General features: G+C 32.8%; 1 protein-coding gene and 1 long non-coding RNA gene across 7 annotated transcripts; one reads left to right on the forward strand and one right to left on the reverse strand.

Annotated features, from left to right (window-relative positions):
* Window positions 1-386: 386 nt before the first annotated feature.
* LOC123535374 (uncharacterized) lies at window positions 387-18326 on the reverse strand. Of its 5 annotated transcripts, XM_045318014.2 has the most exons (10): window positions 16946-16960; window positions 15091-15151; window positions 9621-9648; window positions 7908-7944; window positions 7402-7462; window positions 6516-6593; window positions 5268-5354; window positions 4645-4761; window positions 3639-3695; window positions 387-2993 (listed from the first exon to the last, which is right to left on the reverse strand). In XM_045318014.2, the coding sequence occupies exons 5-10, from the start codon at window positions 7414-7416 to the stop codon at window positions 576-578; spliced, it is 2772 nt and encodes a 923-aa protein (XP_045173949.1). In that variant the 5' UTR covers window positions 7417-7462; window positions 7908-7944; window positions 9621-9648; window positions 15091-15151; window positions 16946-16960; the 3' UTR covers window positions 387-575. The 5 variants fall into 5 exon arrangements, with proteins under 5 accessions (XP_045173949.1, XP_045173946.2, XP_053375689.1 ...); XM_045318011.2 differs by lacking the exons at window positions 7908-7944; window positions 9621-9648 and adding an exon at window positions 18159-18326 and having other exon boundaries at window positions 16946-17165; XM_053519714.1 differs by lacking the exons at window positions 3639-3695; window positions 7908-7944; window positions 9621-9648 and adding an exon at window positions 18159-18326 and having other exon boundaries at window positions 16946-17165.
* Window positions 8838-14795, forward strand: LOC123535375 (uncharacterized). Of its 2 annotated transcripts, XR_006683202.2 has the most exons (5): window positions 8838-8924; window positions 9623-9682; window positions 10050-10144; window positions 10617-10684; window positions 11813-14795. It is a non-coding gene; the product is annotated as an uncharacterized LOC123535375 (long non-coding RNA). The 2 variants fall into 2 exon arrangements; XR_008366459.1 differs by having other exon boundaries at window positions 10050-10684.
* Window positions 18327-18824: the final 498 nt, after the last annotated feature.

Genomic DNA, 18824 nt, shown 5'->3' on the forward strand with positions numbered 1-18824 from the left:
GCGGGCGGGCTCATTATAAAAATATAAGCTTTTATACATATGTTTGTTTGCATTCTTCACTTTCTTAAAAGTTGTTGCCAAGACATGTAACCTTAGTACAATTCAACATATTATGTTAGCTTAAAAACTGTAACCTTATCATCGATTTACAGGAAAGTTTATCCATTAACCTGCTAAATTTCTAAAATGGACCTGGTCATCATGTAATTTGAGCAGTGCCATTTGTTATTCGAAGGGGTGTTCACTGAAAATTTACTACATATCGAACAGTGCAGACAATTGTTTGCATGTACGGACTTACAGGCTGAACTTGGTCAGCACTGGTCGCAGTCAAAGGCAGAGTAATTTCCCGCCAACAGGCTATTTAAAAGTTAAAAAGCAGAGCAGATTGTTAATACGTTGTCTCTTTAATAAAGTACACCATTTAACATGTTTTTCACGTTCTTAGAAATAAAGTAAGTCAAATCTAAATCTAATTTCATGTTTGTCATTAACTGTCCTTGTGAACCTTTCAAAGTTTCAATTTTTCCCCGTCAGTTTATCTATGATCCAATGAATCAGTTTATTTGAAAACCTTAACTTAGTTCATCTATAACGTTTCTCAGATTGTCCCAATCAACGTGCACATGCGTACATCGTTGCAGGGTTTCAATTAGTACCGGTAGTGTTGCTTTATCTACATCTTCCTGACACCACTTTTGAAGCATGGCATATATCCTCATGACAGCACTACGTGGATGGTCTTCAAAAATATGATCTATCTTAACTTGCGTCAACCCAAGTTCGAGCCCCAGCAATTGCCAGTTTTCACCAATGCACTGCGACAAGCTGCTAAGTAATTTGCCTGTCAACTGACTGTCTGGGATGGCTGTCATCTTTTTGTTGTCTTGAAACCACTCTTCCTTTGCCATTTCCATGTCGATGTCATGGGGCATCAAGTCTGGACATGGAACTACTTTTCCTCTCCTCATGTCATCCATGGAAATTAGGTTTTCACTTCCAGTTGCATCATGACTGTCATGATTGCATCGGAACATAATGGTGTATGGTTTGTCACTGGTCTCTTCTGTACTCCGTAGCTTCTGAAATTCATGTGCTGTTACAGATTCCAAAAATCGTCGAAAACTATCAGCTTCCTCACTGTTAACATTTGTCGCGTGACATAGACTAACAACTGTCATCTCAATGCTGTCATGTCTAATCTCTAATATTCCGGCGTGGTCCTCGTTCAGTCTGACTATACACATATCTTTAAACAGTAATGTTTTCTTACCAGTTTTTGCTACTGGCCACTTTCCTAGTGCAGCTGATACTAAACGATGGTAGACTGTACACACTATTGGCGAGGAATTGAAAAAGATCACAAAGTAAAGTTTTGTCAATTTCTTTCCGTTAAGAAATTCAATCTTTTCTGTCCGCGATGAATGGTCACTCAACAAACTTGGGACCACAAACCAACCTAGTCCTGTCGATACTTTGGCGTTTTCATCGAAGGTCTTTGCTTCTGATATTATGTGATGCTTCACAAGAAATGAAAGAAGGATTTCTTTGTTTTCCATAAACATGTCGAGTTCATTCTCAGGTTTTCCCCACTGACGATCAATCAGCTGTTTCTCAAGTCTTCCCTCTGAGAGTAACGTCTTCCAAAGTGGACGGATTTCTGGTTCATTTGTGCAGAATCTTTCGCTTGTGATTATACACTTGAATGCATCGATGAGATATTGAGGATCAAGTACAACATATTCGGATATTGGTTCTTCATCAAAATAAACAAGCGTGCCTTTGGCATGATGATAACGAAGGAATACTTTGATCTGTTCCATATCACCTAAAGGGAACTCATTTCCTGAATCAATCGCCATGACGAACTTAACTGAAATAAGTTTGAGGTGTTTTCTTTCCAGCAGAGACTTTTCCAGCTGAATCCACTTCAGGGGTATTTCAACTGTTTCTGATAGTTCATCTCCAGTTCTAATGATCGCTTCACGCAGTGCATTTAGTGACGGATCTTTAGAATCAGTATTGTCAACTGCAAAGTCATCAGAATGAATATGGTTAGACAAATTCGTTCCATCAAATATCTGTCTGATGTCTTCAAAGTATGTTTTGATATATCTTTCTTTTTCGTGTTTCTTTCCCCTAAGTTTATCTTTGTGAGTTCCAACAAGAATAACCTTTGGAAGTGACCCATCTGCTGACCCAACAAACGAGTGGATAGAACTCATCCAGAACTGCATAAAGTATTTCATGTTTCTATTTTCTGACTCAGATGGATATTGCTCATCTAAAATACATTGGTTCAGATCTAAAGTCAAGTCAAACACCAACAGATAGATTGCCCTTTTGCTGTGAAAGATTGTATGAGTTGCATAGAAAATGTACTGGCCACCAAAGTCCCAAATATCAAATACGGTTTGCCTTTCTTTTAGCGGAGATGCCCGATTGGTCTTCAGAGCTTTTGCAAACGCCCCCTTTTCCTCCGGAGACAAAATTGAAATTTTATTCGAAAATTCATCAACTGTTTCGTTTTCATTTGATGACACACTCTTTGTTTCTGCATTTAAGTCGCTTTGTAAATCTCTGTCGTCTTCATGAACAGAAGATTCTAAGACCATTGGTTTCGTTTCGTGCGAAACTTTTGATTCTGTCAATGACTGAGTTTGCTTTTCTGTGGCTTTATTCTTTTCACCCACAGCGACAGAGACCAAACGTTTGACATATTCTGATTTATCAATGTCGTCAGCTTTAGTATAACGTAATTTCCCATCTCTGTCTTTTTTACATTTGTAATGTTCTACAACTATTCCATCAGTACTTTTAATCCCTTGGATCTTTTGTCCCAACAACCTTCTCATCAGTGTCGTTTTACCTTGTCTGAAGTTTCCAACTATATTAACACGAATTGACTTATCCTTCTCTTTTCCTGCTTGCAAAGCTTTTTCATACAAAAGTAATGCAAATGGATCCTTTACGATTTCTTCAGGAACTGTATCCTAAATAAAAAGAAAAAGATAGATAAGTTGCAAATCCAACGAAATTGAATTAACTGCGAAACTATCATACAATTTTGTAATATTCTGAAAGGTAATTAAAATCTAAATCTTTTTTGTAAAATTTCAAAAATGAAATCATATTTTTTCAAAGTGAGTTATTTTACGCAGAGAAAATTACATTTTTGGCCATAAAACTAACATCATTAAAGATATCGTTTAGATTCCAAACCTTCACACTATCACCACTGGAGATCTTTAGAATTATTTATAATTTACATTCTAAAATTTCTAAATAAAATCGAAATTCAAGAAAAAACTGTTACAGAATGTTTAGATCAAACAGTGGTTTACTTTATTATGTTTATATTAAAACGATAAAAAGTCGTTTCGTTAATTTACAGTAGTGCATAAGAACAACATATATAAATGTTAAATAAATTGATGAATAAAACAATCTAAGTAAACCTGAAATTGAGATCAGATGCAAAAACTCGATGTTTAGAGGGTTAGTGGACACGATACAATTCGTACCGTATAAGGATACGGTTCATACCGTATATTCTCCTCTAACGAGCAAATTTGTTTTTGTTGCGTCCAAAGAATGTCATAATAATATGTTTACTTATATGTTACAACAGTTGTTACCTTCTTTCTATATAAACGCAATGAAAATGGACCCTTTATTTCTTCAGGAATTGTATCCTAAATGAAAAGGAAAAGATAGATAAATTGCAAATGCAACGAAAATGAATTAGTTGCAAAACTATCATAAAATTTTGGAATATTGTAAAAAGTAATTAAAAACCGTATCTTAGACTGCTATTGTGTTGAACCAGTTTATATAACAACCTAAATTGAAATGGCTGCTTGGTAGTCAGGCAATGCAATTCGTTTTACGCGACAGTTAATGATAGGAATGCGACTGAGAAACCATAACGTTATGTCATTACTTGTAATACTTCTGTTTGCCAACAGTGTAATGTGTATAGAGTTCTGCTTATTAATAAGCTGGTGCTGGGCGGGTGTGTGTGTGTGTGTGGGGGGGGGGGGGGGGGGGGGTCGTGTTGCACATTTCATTACCTCTCATGAACAGACTCAAACAAACCGAGTCTGCTCTTATTTGGTATTTGGCTTGGTTGCTTTCTATTCTTCCAAAAGATCTTTTTAACTATTTTACCCCTTGATTTCTCTTTAAATATAAGACAAGATTATAAAATTATACCTTACTCTAAAGAAATCCATGGATGTTAATAGGAACTATTTTAACGAGTTTTGTAATTATCATCAAAGGGTATTTTTCTCTGTAAATTTCAGTCGATTTTAAACCAAAATGTTCCTAATTTTTAATTTTGGCTTTACATGTGAAAACACTTTTAAAATATTGAAGTTAGCGTACAGTCAACATTTCTTTGTAAAATTTCAAAAACTGAAAAATATTTTTCAAAGACAGGCATTTTACACAGAGAAAATTACATTTTTTGGTCATAAATCTAATATCATTAAACATATTGTTTAGATCTAAAACGTTCATACCCTGGAAATCTTTAGAATTATGTCTAATTACATATGTTGAATAAACTGATGATTAAAACAATCTAAGTAAACATGAAATTGAGATCAGATGCAAACACTCGATATTTAGAGCTTTTACCTCCTTTCTATCTTTCCTTGCTAGTGCAGATCTTAGTAGTGTGTTAAATGCCTCCTGGACATTAGCGTTAGTTTTGGTACTTACTTCAAAGAACTTTGCACTATATTCGTTGGCAAGCTAAATCATGTAAACGAAAAACAAGACAAAAATTTCATTTAGAAGTTACATTTTATATATGGTAATATCGACTAGTTTTCATTTCGATTCTGTTGCTGTAACTTTAATAATTTGAATAAAAGTCCAACTTTTGACTAATTTATTGTTATACTAAGTAATTGTGACTGTGCTTCCTTGATATATACAGCACTCTTTACAGCTGTGTGTCACGCCTGATAAAAACTGGATCATGGCTGCTCAAAGAATGATAATTATCATCTCTAGCAACAGAATGGTTATTGGTCGTTTCGGAGCGCAGTCGAGATGGTTTAATGTAACATCACGAATCAGAAGTTTTTTTGAAATTTGAGCAATATTACAGAGAGAAAATGCAAAACGAATCTCACGTCATGCTAAATTAATAGTTTTCCTTGTAGATGAAAACAAAATCGAATGGAGTTGATAAATTTTGTTTACTCATTCATGACATCTGTAGAGTTATCAAGCTTGCTAGTTAAAATGGATACCTCATAACCCTTGAGCGTGCTCACTTGTCTTCTGTGTTCTAAATCACACTTATTCCCAACCACAATCACTTCACAGTCAGCCATTTTCTGAAATAAACCTGTACATGTTGGTTACAGGTGAAATAATAGTATTTGTTATTTGACAATGAGATATTTACCGAAGACTTTCTACCTTGGTTGTTTAGTTTCTTTTACAGTTGTATCAAGCGAATATTTTGCGAAAAAATCTGTATTGGTCTATCTTTTGTGAAATAAATGAAAAAACTCAGACAAATGAAAAAAAAGCAAAAAAAAAATGAAAAAGAAACATTACAAAAAAGACAAGTTTCTTAGATAAATATCTAAAATGTATACAAACGAGAAATGTCATTGTAGACTAACATTCCAAATGAAAAACATACGAAAAACGTCATTTCCGACCATTACGCCAAATAAAAAGAAAAAAATCAAGACACGTCTTACATCGACGAAAAGAACAAAAAAAAAAAAAACCAAACCATTTCTTTTTAGACTTATCTGAAAGTCAAATATGCGAAAACCGTTATATTCAACCTGTACGGTAAAATCTTATAAAAGAAAACAATGAGATAAAGACAAAAAACGAGATATTTCAAACTAATACAATAAGTGAAAATCATACGTTGAAGATACCCCAACACCTCATTACAGATTTAAGATGTTTTACTTCGGACAGGGCTTGAAAATAGCCCATAAAACGAGCCAACATTTTTTAAAAAGGTGTAATCAACTTAAGGAAGATAGTATTATATGACCGCTTCAGTAGCCAGGTGGTAGAGAGCCTGAATCAAGTGCGGGAGGTCGTGTGTTCGATCCCTGGTCGTGTAATAGCCAACACGTAAAATGGTACTAGTAGCATAGTGATAGGACTAGTCAGCCCGGTGGCAGTATAATTCGAATGATGGGATATCATGTCACGTGTCTACGGTGTGAAATTGTAGTGAATCAGTACTACAAAGTTGTGCATTGTGCTCTCTGCTACAAGCAGACACCGTCGTTTAAAACTGACGCCAAATTCGAACCACACAAATCTTTAATACGAGTTGTTGCGATTTCTTTAACAGTTGCAGATTCTTAACATATTTTCTGCCGGATACTAAGGTAAGAGAAAGCGCAGACACAGTGGCACATACGTTGTATAAGGTATTTCATTATGCTATACAAAGGAAGTCAATGTATATCCGTTTCTTGTAAACATTACTAGTCGATGCTAAGGGAAAATTTACATACCGTTTTAAGCCTTTCCATCCATTCCTTTGTCTGAACAAAATTTGTTTCGTCTGTTATGTCATACACAAACACTAAACCCTTAAAAAGAATGTAATTTCTACTTTGACGTAATAATCAGTTTAATAAATCATGATAACAATTCAATAAGTCTGCTTATCAATAATTCAATTTCTTTCCATTTTTGACAAGTGAAGTTTAGTCACATGACTAGTCAGTATGATAAAAAAATTCGTAAAACTGCTAAAGTACTTATTACCTTTTGTAATAATCTGATCATCTGTAAAATATGTGTGAAAAAAAGACAACTGGAGACAGATTAAAAGGCAAAATCCAGCTTATTTGTATACAAAGCGATGCTAAAATTTGCAAGGTTTCCAAAGTAGAAAATTATACTCATTCATAATATTTTTACTACTCTAATGCAGTCTTGTGCAAGATGGGTGGTTCTGCCTTGGTGGCCGCACGTCTTTGAAATAATGCTCAGAGGTGCTCTTGGGGTTTTCATATGTCGCTAAAAGCTGACACGTCGCACGCAATGTGATCTTGTGTCCGTGCGACACGTGACCAAAACAGCCAACCAACCATTGTTACTCTTATGAGTCACTGCATTTACATTAACAGTTGAAGATTCCTTAACATGCTTTCTATATTAAGCTGTCACTTGCCTTAAGCAGCCAGTCAGTGAAATTCCCAAATAATTCTTATTTCAACTGGTCTTAAGCAGCGAACTGCAAAAAGCAGACAGACCATGCTGCTCCCTTGACTGGCATTTTTATACAGGGTTGACTCTATACAAGAATCTTACGCGTTGTGCAGTTTTAAATGTATTAATGGAACGTTATCATAAAACTGTTGTTCTTAAAAATGTACTGGAAATATCACTTACATGTGCTCCTCTCATATAAAATTCGTTTAATGAGAAATATTTTTCGTGGCCGGCTGTGTCCCTGAAAATAATTAACAAAGAAATACCGTGTTCCATTTAAGTTATACTAGACCTAAAATCCATATAAACAGATATTCTTTCTATATATAGGTTAAATAAACATAAATCTAACACGTTTATGTCATTGTGTATTACAAATATACTTTACATATGTATACCAACTTAAAATTAATACATGTATAGCTAAACAAAGCATACATGTGCACTACCTCTTATAACTGGATTATGTTTAAACAATTGACTGTTACTGCATGAAGTTTATCACAATTGCAGCTCCAGATACACGATAAAATTTTTAATTTAGTAAAACAGTCTTTACTTAAAGAGGAATTTCTACATTTTAAGTAAATGTCTTATGACAGAATGTATTTGTGAAAGATGGGCACTGAATATCATTAAAAAGTATAGAATGTTATCTTGTCAGCTATAATGTGATCATTATTTACCTTGTGATTTTCTCTGATTTCTGTAAAGGTTTCTTTCCTAAGTCAATTAAAAGTATAATTAATTTCATATAGTCTATTATTATTTTCAGATCAATTTTCTAAAATAAACTGACAATTATTGTTGAATCATATTAAAATAAGGACAAAATCCCAATAGGAAAAGTAAGCTGTCCTCTCAGACAAAATCCTACAGCAGTGTATTTCACAAAAGTATATAAACGTAGTAAAACTCAAAGGCAAAGCGGATAAAACAAGCCAATAAATGAAACAACATGGGACACCGCCGCGGAACAGGCAGTGGCAAAAACATATCACTGGGGAGTTGAATGATGCGCACCAAACCTCTACTTTAACATCCATCTTGTTCTAAATATACAGGACAGCTTTAAAATATCCCGGCCAGATTTATCCTATTACACGTAATGGTAACAAAAGGTGTGATATGTTAACCATAGATATGCTCGTATAAAATATATACTAGTTTAAAATAAACCTAAAGAACCATGTACTCAATGCCCTTGCAAAAGGAAGAACAGCAAGAAATAAACCATGAAGGACCCGACAAAACTTGACACGAAAGCCGTTCAGTCCCAGTGGGCTATAAAGCTCACTATCATTGAGTCTACGTCGGAACATAAAATTACATGTCAACTTCAATTGGAACTAATTTAGATCTGGTTAGATAGTATGTATTGACAATACAGTGCAAAGAATATGACTTGATAATTTAGATTATATTAAATAAAGCTCAATGCCGTTTTTAATTGCAGAGCAAAAAGACAAATATCATTATGGGCCGACGAAACAGGACAACAAGAAACTGCAAAACAATGAAGAATTGAAGAACATAAAGGTCCTGTTGTAGGCATTTACCTAGAGCATTTTATTTTCAAGGGAAATAATTGTGGTCTGACTGTATTATTTTGAAAATCACAGTTGAGATTTTTTATGTGTGCACCGGTACAGTTTTGCAGGGAAGCGAAAGTTGCTGGAATTTTGTCTTCTTCTAAAAACAAGGTAAGTTGACAGTTTTTGTTGAAATATATATCTGATAGCTGACACATACTAGGAGAATGTTTTGGTTTATATCCATCTTACAGATTTTTTGGAAAATGAAGAGAAACAGGGGGAATCTGTAAATTTCTTCTTATATGCAAATGAGCTGAAAATGTATTGAAATGACTAGATCAAAAGTGTATGCCTTTGCAGTAAGTTTTTCCCTACCTTTGACGATAGTTATTAAAAAGTATAGATATCAACCTCTTTTCTGATATTAGTACCTAAAATTTTCAGCCTGTGAATAGCTGTGGAAATTTGGGACTTCCTTTTTATGATTCAGAAGATATAAATAGATCTAAGCTATATTTAGACTAAAGTTTTTTTCAGTATAACAGCATGTAGAGAACCCTTACATACAGTCAAATATTCTTGATATTGCAAGGACATATAATGCATTTTTCAAGTGCTTGCTGTTTCTTATGTTGTGCATACTTGATATAGGTCATTGTCAATGTCAACTATCATTATAATGACATTTGAAGTTTTGTTTTTTTTCTAAATTACCTCCCTTATATATGCATTTTTCTTCATTCATTTTATTGATAATTACTTCCCTTTATGTTAAGCAATAATTCTCAGATTGCATTTAATTAACTCCCTTTATTTAACATGAAAAATTCTCTTGTGTAATGATTATTTGTATATTTTACTTACAGTGTCTGATACATTCTGTCTTTGGAAGCTGTAGAAATAACAAGAAAGATGCTGACATAGTGGTATAGTTTGTTATATAATACTATTATTATGAAGTTTATTGATGGCATTCATGATATCATTAAAGTACAACATACACTGATTTTCTGACAGTCATGTGTTATTACATTTGAACTGAGACTGTTTTATAATCAGGTTCATGATACTTTTTTTAATATACATTGTATACAATAGGTATTAATTGCAGCTTTATAAATTAGAACATTTCAGGTTCATGTTTGATATAGTTTATTAATGATTATAATTTTAATCATACAATTAGTTATGAGATATTTTATTAATTTTAATATATTTAGATTAATAAATGTAAAAAGTCACCTTTTGTACAAAAATAAAGGGAAAAAAATGTTGTATAATTTTCATTTTCAGTTTTGGTAGGGAAAAGTTTGAGTATGTACAGTTGTTTGACCTTTCTTTCCCTGTGGCAGTCCAAGAAGATGTTACCATTATGAAAAATGCAGGAGGTATTCTGCTTCTGTATGTTAAACAAAGGTCTCAAAGCATTTATATGCTGTATGACTACATGCTTGCTTCTGAAATAATTGTAAAAGACAGCTATAAGACTGACATTCCTGACAAGATGTGAACCTTCTGGACTTTATGTCAGCCTGGCGTAAACATTTCTTTCCTGTAGCTTTGTGTATCCATCAATTTACTATGTACATATCTCCATTCAAAATAATGCTAATATATATGGTTTAGTAATAAATGTGTGATAGCTTTGTAATGTCAACATTTCAAAAATAGAATGAACATGTATTTTGATAATAAATATTGAAATACAAATTTCAGTATATTGTATCTGTCAGCAAAAACATGAAGTGCATTTGTATCTTTGTATTGAGATAATTAAAACAATTATATTCAAATGCTTTGACACTGATTTTATGTTGATTTCCTAGAATGTGTATGAATTAATGTTTTACAATATTTCAGAACTTGAAGACAATGGTTAGTGCAGAAGGGACATAAAAGTTATGATAAAAGTAACAGATATAAATAAGGTAAACTATTGTGATAAAAAGACATGGCCAGTGCTGCACATCACAAAGGCAACATTTGAATTTAATTTGTTGTCACTTATGAGTTCTGTAAAGCCGATTTTGCAATACCGTATATATAAAATGATTAGGATTATTTTTGTTTACTGTGACCTTTTTTTCACATGATTTTGTCAAGACTGACAACTTGTTCATTGGAATAAGATAGTTAAAGGCGGCATTGTGTCACATAAAAATATGTCTGCATAGTTTCCTAACATTAAATGTCAAATTGTAAACAAGGAAATTCTAAATTTGGAAAATCTTTTGTTGTTTTTCTTCATTTAGCTCAGTTGAAGGAGATGAAGTTTGAAGCAATTTTCACAGTACAACCTCTCCAGAGTAGCTCACTCTGAAGCAAAAACCTCTCTATAACAACATTATGAGAATTCCCCTAAGCTGAAATATAATTATCAAATTTACTTCTCCAGAACAACAACCTCAACATAACTAAAATATTTGTATATCCCACAGGGTATTGCTCTACAGAGGTTGCACTGTACTTATAATATCTATTGTTTTCAAATGCTTTAAGAAAAACAACACTTTCCACAAGGGGAACGTGAACATATATTACTCATAAGGTGAAGTTTTGGCAGTTCTCAAGTTCATTGTTTTTGCATGCTATATAAAAACACTTTAGGTAGTTTATCATTATTACATCATATACTAATCAGAGGTTGTAGGTTGTTGTTGGAGCTTTTAGGTGAGATCATAGGTGAACATCATCAGATTTATCTGTTTATTGTTTTCACCATTTTATTGAATATGTACACTGAATGTTATAAAATATGCAATCTTTTCAGACAGTCCTGTTATATAACTTGTCATTCAGTGAATCTAAGTATATGTAAAATTTAAATAATGCAACAAACCAAGTAGCAACACAATCTTGCTGCTTAAAACAGGTAATTCCTTAGACAAGTTGAAATTAGACAAAATGTCAATTTGTAGAGTTACCTGACTTGCTGCTTGATAATATATTTCTAAGATTAGAATATCTGCAAATGTCTAAAATGATGTTATAATTGTTTTAAAAACTATCATGTTTTATTCTCTTTATGTAATAAGGTTTTACATTTGTATTTCCAGAAGTGCTACAAGTGTGTTGTCATGTGAAATGGACTTTACCCCAACTATGCTGCATGATGTATATTCAAGTGCGAGACAGCCATGCACCAGCTGTAAACTGAGATGGACCCATATAATAAATATGTTGACTTTTCTATGTATTATCATCTGTACAGAATGTGTTCATGACAAGACTGTATACATATATTGTTAAATTATTTTTTATTTCCATTATTGCATGCATGTAAGAAGCAAGCATTTAACAATTGCATTCATAGAAATGTTAAAATGTGACCAATCTAATTTAAAAATACCCATTTAATTGGACTTTTTAAGTTTCATAGTATTTGTGGTGGAGAATGACCCAGTCATTCAGCAACTTATACTGTCTGTGTGTCATTTCTTGTATGTTATAGTTTTCTTAATAATACATTAAATGTCAAAGTTATGGTAAGATAAACTCATTCATCACTTGTAGATTAATGTTAAACAGTTCAACATTTTACCACAAGTTAACTAATATTCTATTTAACCTGAGTTGTCACATATTTTCATACAAACATTTGTACAATACAGTCTAATCTAATCTACAAATGAAGTTCCACAATTTTTCAGTTATATTTTATGTTGATATTTTATGTTGTTTTCATGTCTCAACATATAATTACTAACATCAAAGAAACTTAAGTATTTTACAATTTGGTTGGTATAAATGGTTGTTTTGTTTATATGTTTTATTTTTTTCCATCCAGGAGAATAAAGAAATATACATTTCAAAATATCTCATCATTCCAGATAAGTACACTACATAATCAAGATAAAAGAAATAAGAACAAAATATGTTGGTGGAATTTTATTTTCAAAAATTTGATATACAGTCTTTGTAGTATTTACTTCTTTAGATATGTTGGACTGAAATAGGAATAACAACATACTTTAAATTTTGGTAGTCATAAGTTAATATGGGAATTATTAACTTAACTTAACTTAAAAAGATTTTATCTCACTGTTATGCCATCTGAGCTTTAATATTTTTCAACATTGTCATTGACAACAAGGTTGTTTGATGTCCTTTTACTGTTAAGTTGTTTCTGTATTTGTTTACATTCCATGTCTGAATGAAATGAAGAAACAGACTTTAATGAGGGTATCCCGGGAAAATACCTAAGTTTATTTTTATATCAGCAAATCTGATGAGATAGTCATTCAGGAGTTGTCTATCCTATTTCCAAAAATGCTATGGGGACATGATAAAAGAAAATATATTAATTATACATGTACATCTTTGAAAAGCTCAGATCGCAAACTTCCTAATGGTGTGTGTCTTTTGAAAATCAAATGAGAAACTATGACGCACTGGCAGTTTAAAAATAGCATTTTCTATAGATTTGTAGCATAAAGTAACGACTGTTAACTGTTAAATGTTAAAGGAGCATACCGAGCTATAACCGAGTGCAATTAAATGTCTTCAGAAACCATGTGTAAATGCATTTTTGAATCAAAGAAACATCAATTATCCCCAAGCAGTGTACTTAAAGAACAAAACACATACGGTCCAAAGCAGCAAGCGAAAACCACGCTATTTTACCTCTTCTTTCTTGATTATTTTACGCGCACCTGTATGTGTTCATAAGACAACATCAACTCTCAAAATTTCAGCTAAACATTCCAGCAAAAATAAGTTTTACTATTTATCAAGTTGTTGTTGTACAATTTTAGGTGGATAGCTATTTATTATAGACAGACGCTATATAGGTGATTATTCGCCCAAAAATGAATAATTTGATATGCATGAATACTCTTCTTGAAAATTGTAATAAGTTCTTCTTTTACGTATGTCTAGCCCATAACATACGGTTACAAAATTTTGATATGCTAGATGTAAGGTATGCCTCTTTAATTTGAATAAAAATGACATGGATCTAATAATTCTATTATCTTTATTCTCTTTGCGAATATTTGTATTTTTAATTAAACAGACACTATTTCTCACTGGTATCATTATAGCAATTTTTGATTAAGCAGATGAGGGGGTGGGGGTTGCCTTGCCCAGCCCGTCAGTGTGTGTTTCAAGACACTTGATGGGTTTAGTCAGAGCAGAATTTCTAGTATATAATGTAACATTGATGCAAATAGTTTGAACGTTATACTGTTTCACGGATGTGACTTTAACTGTCACAGCGGAGTCGTTTATTGCACATCAAATGTGCGGGTTTCAACCTTTCTGTGCTGTTAGCGCTTTGATTTTTAACTGGTGTATACTAGAGTTGCAACACTGGTTACATGAATTAAAAGTACAATGCACCAAAACGTTTTACACAGACCTTTCACAGCTATAAATTCAACTATTTTCTACCATATTTATGACATATCTGCCTATTACTACAGGCAACCACAAGTTTGAAGTTGATTTTATGACGGTCTTAGAGTTATTTTCCATCTAAAACATTTTTGTTACATTAAAATGATATCCAGAAGGATAATAATGTTGCTAGTTTGCCATGCAATTTATTCTTGGTATGGTTTACCTTTCCTATGGGGAACTCACATTTTATTCTAAGTTATCAGGAACATTTTAAAAGGCAACGACTTCCGGTGTGGCAAACGTAAAGAACCAACCTCTGTGCAGGAATATTGTCAAATAATTATCATTGTCTCTAAGCTCATGACGATGGTAAGACCATGTGATCCTAAAATGGCAACACACTTGGCACAGGCTGTTAAACCAAATGCTTACCATAATGTACAGGCAAATCCACATTTATGTCACAATTTTTAAGACAGTAAAGTATTCAATGTGTCTGTATTTTGCAAAATGCGATTTGTCAAATTTTCTGATTACGTCAAATAATTTCACTGTTTACATTTAGGCATGTGCTCGTCTCTACACTAGAAAAAGAAGTATTATAATTCACTGCATTAATTTTTAATGTTTGCTTGTTTTTCAAGCAAAATGTATATTTAACTTTTGTGATACAAATAAATTTAAAAAAAAAAAAAGAAATTTATATCCGGCTTAAATTCAGCTCAATTTATACGTTATGTGAGTGTCTACTATAATGATAAGGGGAAGTAATAGTGTGTTTGTGTATGGTAAAGAACTACCTTCTAAGACGCGCGGCCTTTACTGGAATGGTCACTTTAAATGCAACTATAAACTGTTTATGCATTTTAACTGATTTATTTGAATAATTAGAAACAATAGCTATATCATTAATATATAAAATACCGACCAGTTTATATTTAAACAACTCTACTTTTGTTTTTAACTTCAGTTCCTGTTAGACTGACATACTTACCAAACCGCAACAGATATTTCTTTCCCATCATGTCCAAAAGGTATTGCACGAAATGCTGCACCTGAAAAATAGTTCTAAAAATACAATACTGAATACTGAATTATAACGAAATATATTTTAGGGAAGTCTTGTCTCAATTTGTGACGCAGATCAGGCCTGTTTGATTCCCAAATATACAATTAAATGTTAATGCGAATTTCGCCATGGGAAAAATGACGGGAAAACTTGGTATGTTATTTGATTTCATTGGCGAAAGTCATTAATTTATATATACCAAATAGTAACACCATCTAGGCAAAAAGATGTCTTTCCAAATCAGTAGTATACACATTTTAAAGACCTGGTATTAATAGAAACGACCTCTCATTGACTATCTCTACATACGAATTATTTTCTTATCTTTAATTCGATTAATTTATATCTTAAATGCATTTTTTTTATATTTGAAAAATATTTTTATTGTATAAATAATTCAATTTAAGATACCTCAAAGTGTGTGTAATTGAATGATATCCTTTATTCCAGTTGTATACACAATTATATACACTTTTATACACTTTTTCACTTTTTTGTTGTATACACTTTTATGTTGGGATAACGCATGCTTTTTCGTGTTATAACGTCTGCAGAATCCTGAGGGATTCTGCAAATGTTATAACACGAAATGAACACGCGCTAACGCTATTCTAGCATAAAACGCGGAAAAAATACTAATAAATGAAAATACATCCTACCTCAACGTCATTAAATTTCTATGAAATGCGCGGGAATGTCTGAGTTGTTTTTTACGTTGACGTCATTTTGTTTTGAATTATCCGTTTTGGGGCCGAATGACGTTTACGCTTTGCCACGGAACTCGCATAATTATATAAAAAGGTGTTATAACAGCACGTGAGCGCGAGAATCTCTCTGTTAACACACGTTTTCTCTCCTGTTAAAACACCCCCGAAATGTGACAATAACAGTAGTTTTATGCTAGAATACACAAAAGTATACTATATGATGATTGACGTTTGACATCACAAAATCGATTTAAGGACATCTAAAAATGGTATGTCTTTTGGATCATATCATTCATTCTTTTGATGTTATCAAAAACTCAAACTAAGATATTCGAAATTCATTTAATGATGTCATGACATGGATTTTGTGAACTATAAAACAGTTTTGTGATATCCTTTATTACAATGATTGTGCTGGAAATTGTTTAATTGAGTCAACTGGAGTCGCGAAAAGATTTCTATTGTTTTAGATTATTGTTGGTAATGAGGGTATCATGCCTGGAACTTAAAGATGATTAAATATATTTTTATCAAGTAATAGATTTGTTCGAAAGCTTAACAAAAATTGTGTTCACTGTGAGGTTAATACATGTACGATTTCAACCTGACCAACTTTTAAAATTTGATTCTCCTATCTTTGTTCTCAAACAATCAACGTTTGTAGTAAACGTAAAAATACATTCGTTCTTTAGTGGAATAAAGTTGCGCTCCTTAAGTCGCGCAATATTTCCGCTGCCGAAAATAACCCTTTAAATAATAGAACGCAAACAAGCAAAATAATAGCAGACTCGGTTCGACTGAGTCTGTTCATGTTAGCCTGGTACCCGACTGTATATCGAGAATCATTCTCTCCAAACATATTTATGGAACGTAGAGAGTAAACACGGGCACCAGTCTAGTTCATGTGAGAAAACTCAAACACGTCTCTAGCATTAGAACTCGTGTATAGATCTCGTTACAAAGCGAATGAACTATTATCGACCAGATTATCCATGACATCGTATCTAAAAATTGAGCATCTCGTCTGAAATACTGAAATCGGTGGTATATTAAGACGGTGGAATAATACTAACCAATAGTTGCTGGGGAATCGCCTTTAAAATCTTTTCCTGCAAACCTATTGCATAACTCTGTTTTGCCAGAGGCACCTGGACCAATAACAACAATTTTGATGTCAAGTTTAAGAAGGTTGACTCGTTGCTTCTTTTTTGCGAGGTTACCCTCCATATTTCCAGTGATCCCCTTCTAGTCAGTCATGCACTTGGAACACCTAAGCCACGATGAAAGTAACGACTGAAACGAAATTTAAATAAGTAAACCCGGAACTCAGTAAATAATACAATAATGTAATTTTTTTTTCGAAATTAAATTCAATGCAATATTTTCATGTTGGATAAAAGGTCGTATATGATTCAGAATGAGGTTCACTTAGAATTCATTAACCGTTTAAACTAGGCCTGAAAAAAATCAAATATACTTTTTCATATGCAAAATCTTTGACGTTAATATGCAATTTGCATAGAAAGTGTAAAACGCTGAACTAACAAAACGGAAGTTTAGTGTAGTTTAGTTTAAATAATCATCGTAATTTCTATCGAGGTTGTACATGTAACAATTCATTCCGATCAACATGTATATTGCAAAAAGGCTACGTGTTTAGGCTTAAACATCCTACAATTTGGTTTGTTATGAATAAGTTGGTAAATCTGAAAAATCAAAAGTGGCGCCAGCTAAATTATCTATATATCAGTTCTCCACCAGGTCAGTTTTATTCCAAGACCGTTTCCAGACATAAATGTATTAGAAGATTAATTCTGTTTTTAGACATGTCTCTCTGCATCATGTTTAAAGTGGTCCCTTATAGTCTCAAGCCATATATTTCAAGTTCAGGCAAAGTTTCTACACAGTTTCAAACACGTCTAGGCTCACTTTCCCTACAGGCTCAATATAATAATCTGTAGACATAGATCACCAAAACGCATTCCCCAGAAGACCTTTATAGTCTCTAGACACCGATCTATTAAACACATTCCCCAGATGTTCAATATAGTCTCCATACATTGTGTGCCTGTACAGGTCTCATGTTATAAAATATCTAATCATACAAATGAAAGTTTAAAATATTAGTGAAACAGGCAAGTTCTTATTCGCTTTAAACGAAGTAAGTGGACCGGAACAACATAAACTTCAATTTTAAGTTAAGATTTATGTAACGTGTTTATCGAACAATTTAATACCACTTCCATTAAGATATACAATGTACTAGATTTAGGTAATACAACATACCTGTGGATATAAAGAACGTCTATGAATCTTTACTAGACTCATTTTTGTGAAGGAAGAGTCCCATTTTAAGTCCGTATATCCTTGTTTACATATAAGTTTATAGATAGTATTAAGTATTTTCAAATACACACGTCCGTTTTCAATATTTGATGTTTACGTTCAATTTATAGACTCGTCCGTCAAGTAGGGAAATCAGCATGCTTTACTTATTTACAGGGGTGGACGTTAAATGGTAGTTGCTGTTAAACTCGCGATATTCGTTTATTTTTTGCAACGACAGGAAACTTTTTTTCAGTGGTAAGTTACTTCATTTTCTATGAATTTTCAAATGATAACGCTCAGTTGGTGGCGATATAAATTATCTTTACTCGGTTTTCAGTATGACATGCTTATCTTAAGTTACAGACGGTACACTGCAAGTTCAAACTTACGAAAAAAATCGTAACCGGGAACGAGTACATAACAATATTTTGTTATAGAAGATATATATATGGTCTGCTACTTAAATCTTCCCTAGGCTTGCAAAAGTATTCTGGTACAATCAATATGTTGTTGTTTGATGTTACATACACGATATTTTTGTTATGTGATGTCTAGGTTTTTTTGTAGGAATTGAATACTCTTCAAAAAGGAGGTACTCTGTTACGGTTCTAATATCTTAAGGGA

Source organism: Mercenaria mercenaria, chromosome 12, assembly GCF_021730395.1.
Source record: "Mercenaria mercenaria strain notata chromosome 12, MADL_Memer_1, whole genome shotgun sequence".
NCBI classification, from domain to species: domain Eukaryota; kingdom Metazoa; phylum Mollusca; class Bivalvia; order Venerida; family Veneridae; genus Mercenaria; species Mercenaria mercenaria.

Coding starts and splice junctions, on each gene's coding strand:
- LOC123535374 (XM_045318011.2), bottom strand. CDS start 17,099: ATGGAGGGTAACCTCGCAAAAAAGAAGCAACGAGTCAACCTTCTTAAA. Junction 7,463..15,090: donor GAAATATCTGTTGCGGTTTG/GTAAGTATGTCA, acceptor AATTATTTTCAG/GGACACAGCCGGCCACGAAA. Junction 2,994..3,638: donor TGCGTTTATATAGAAAGAAG/GTAACAACTGTT, acceptor CTTTTTATTTAG/GATACAGTTCCTGAAGAAAT.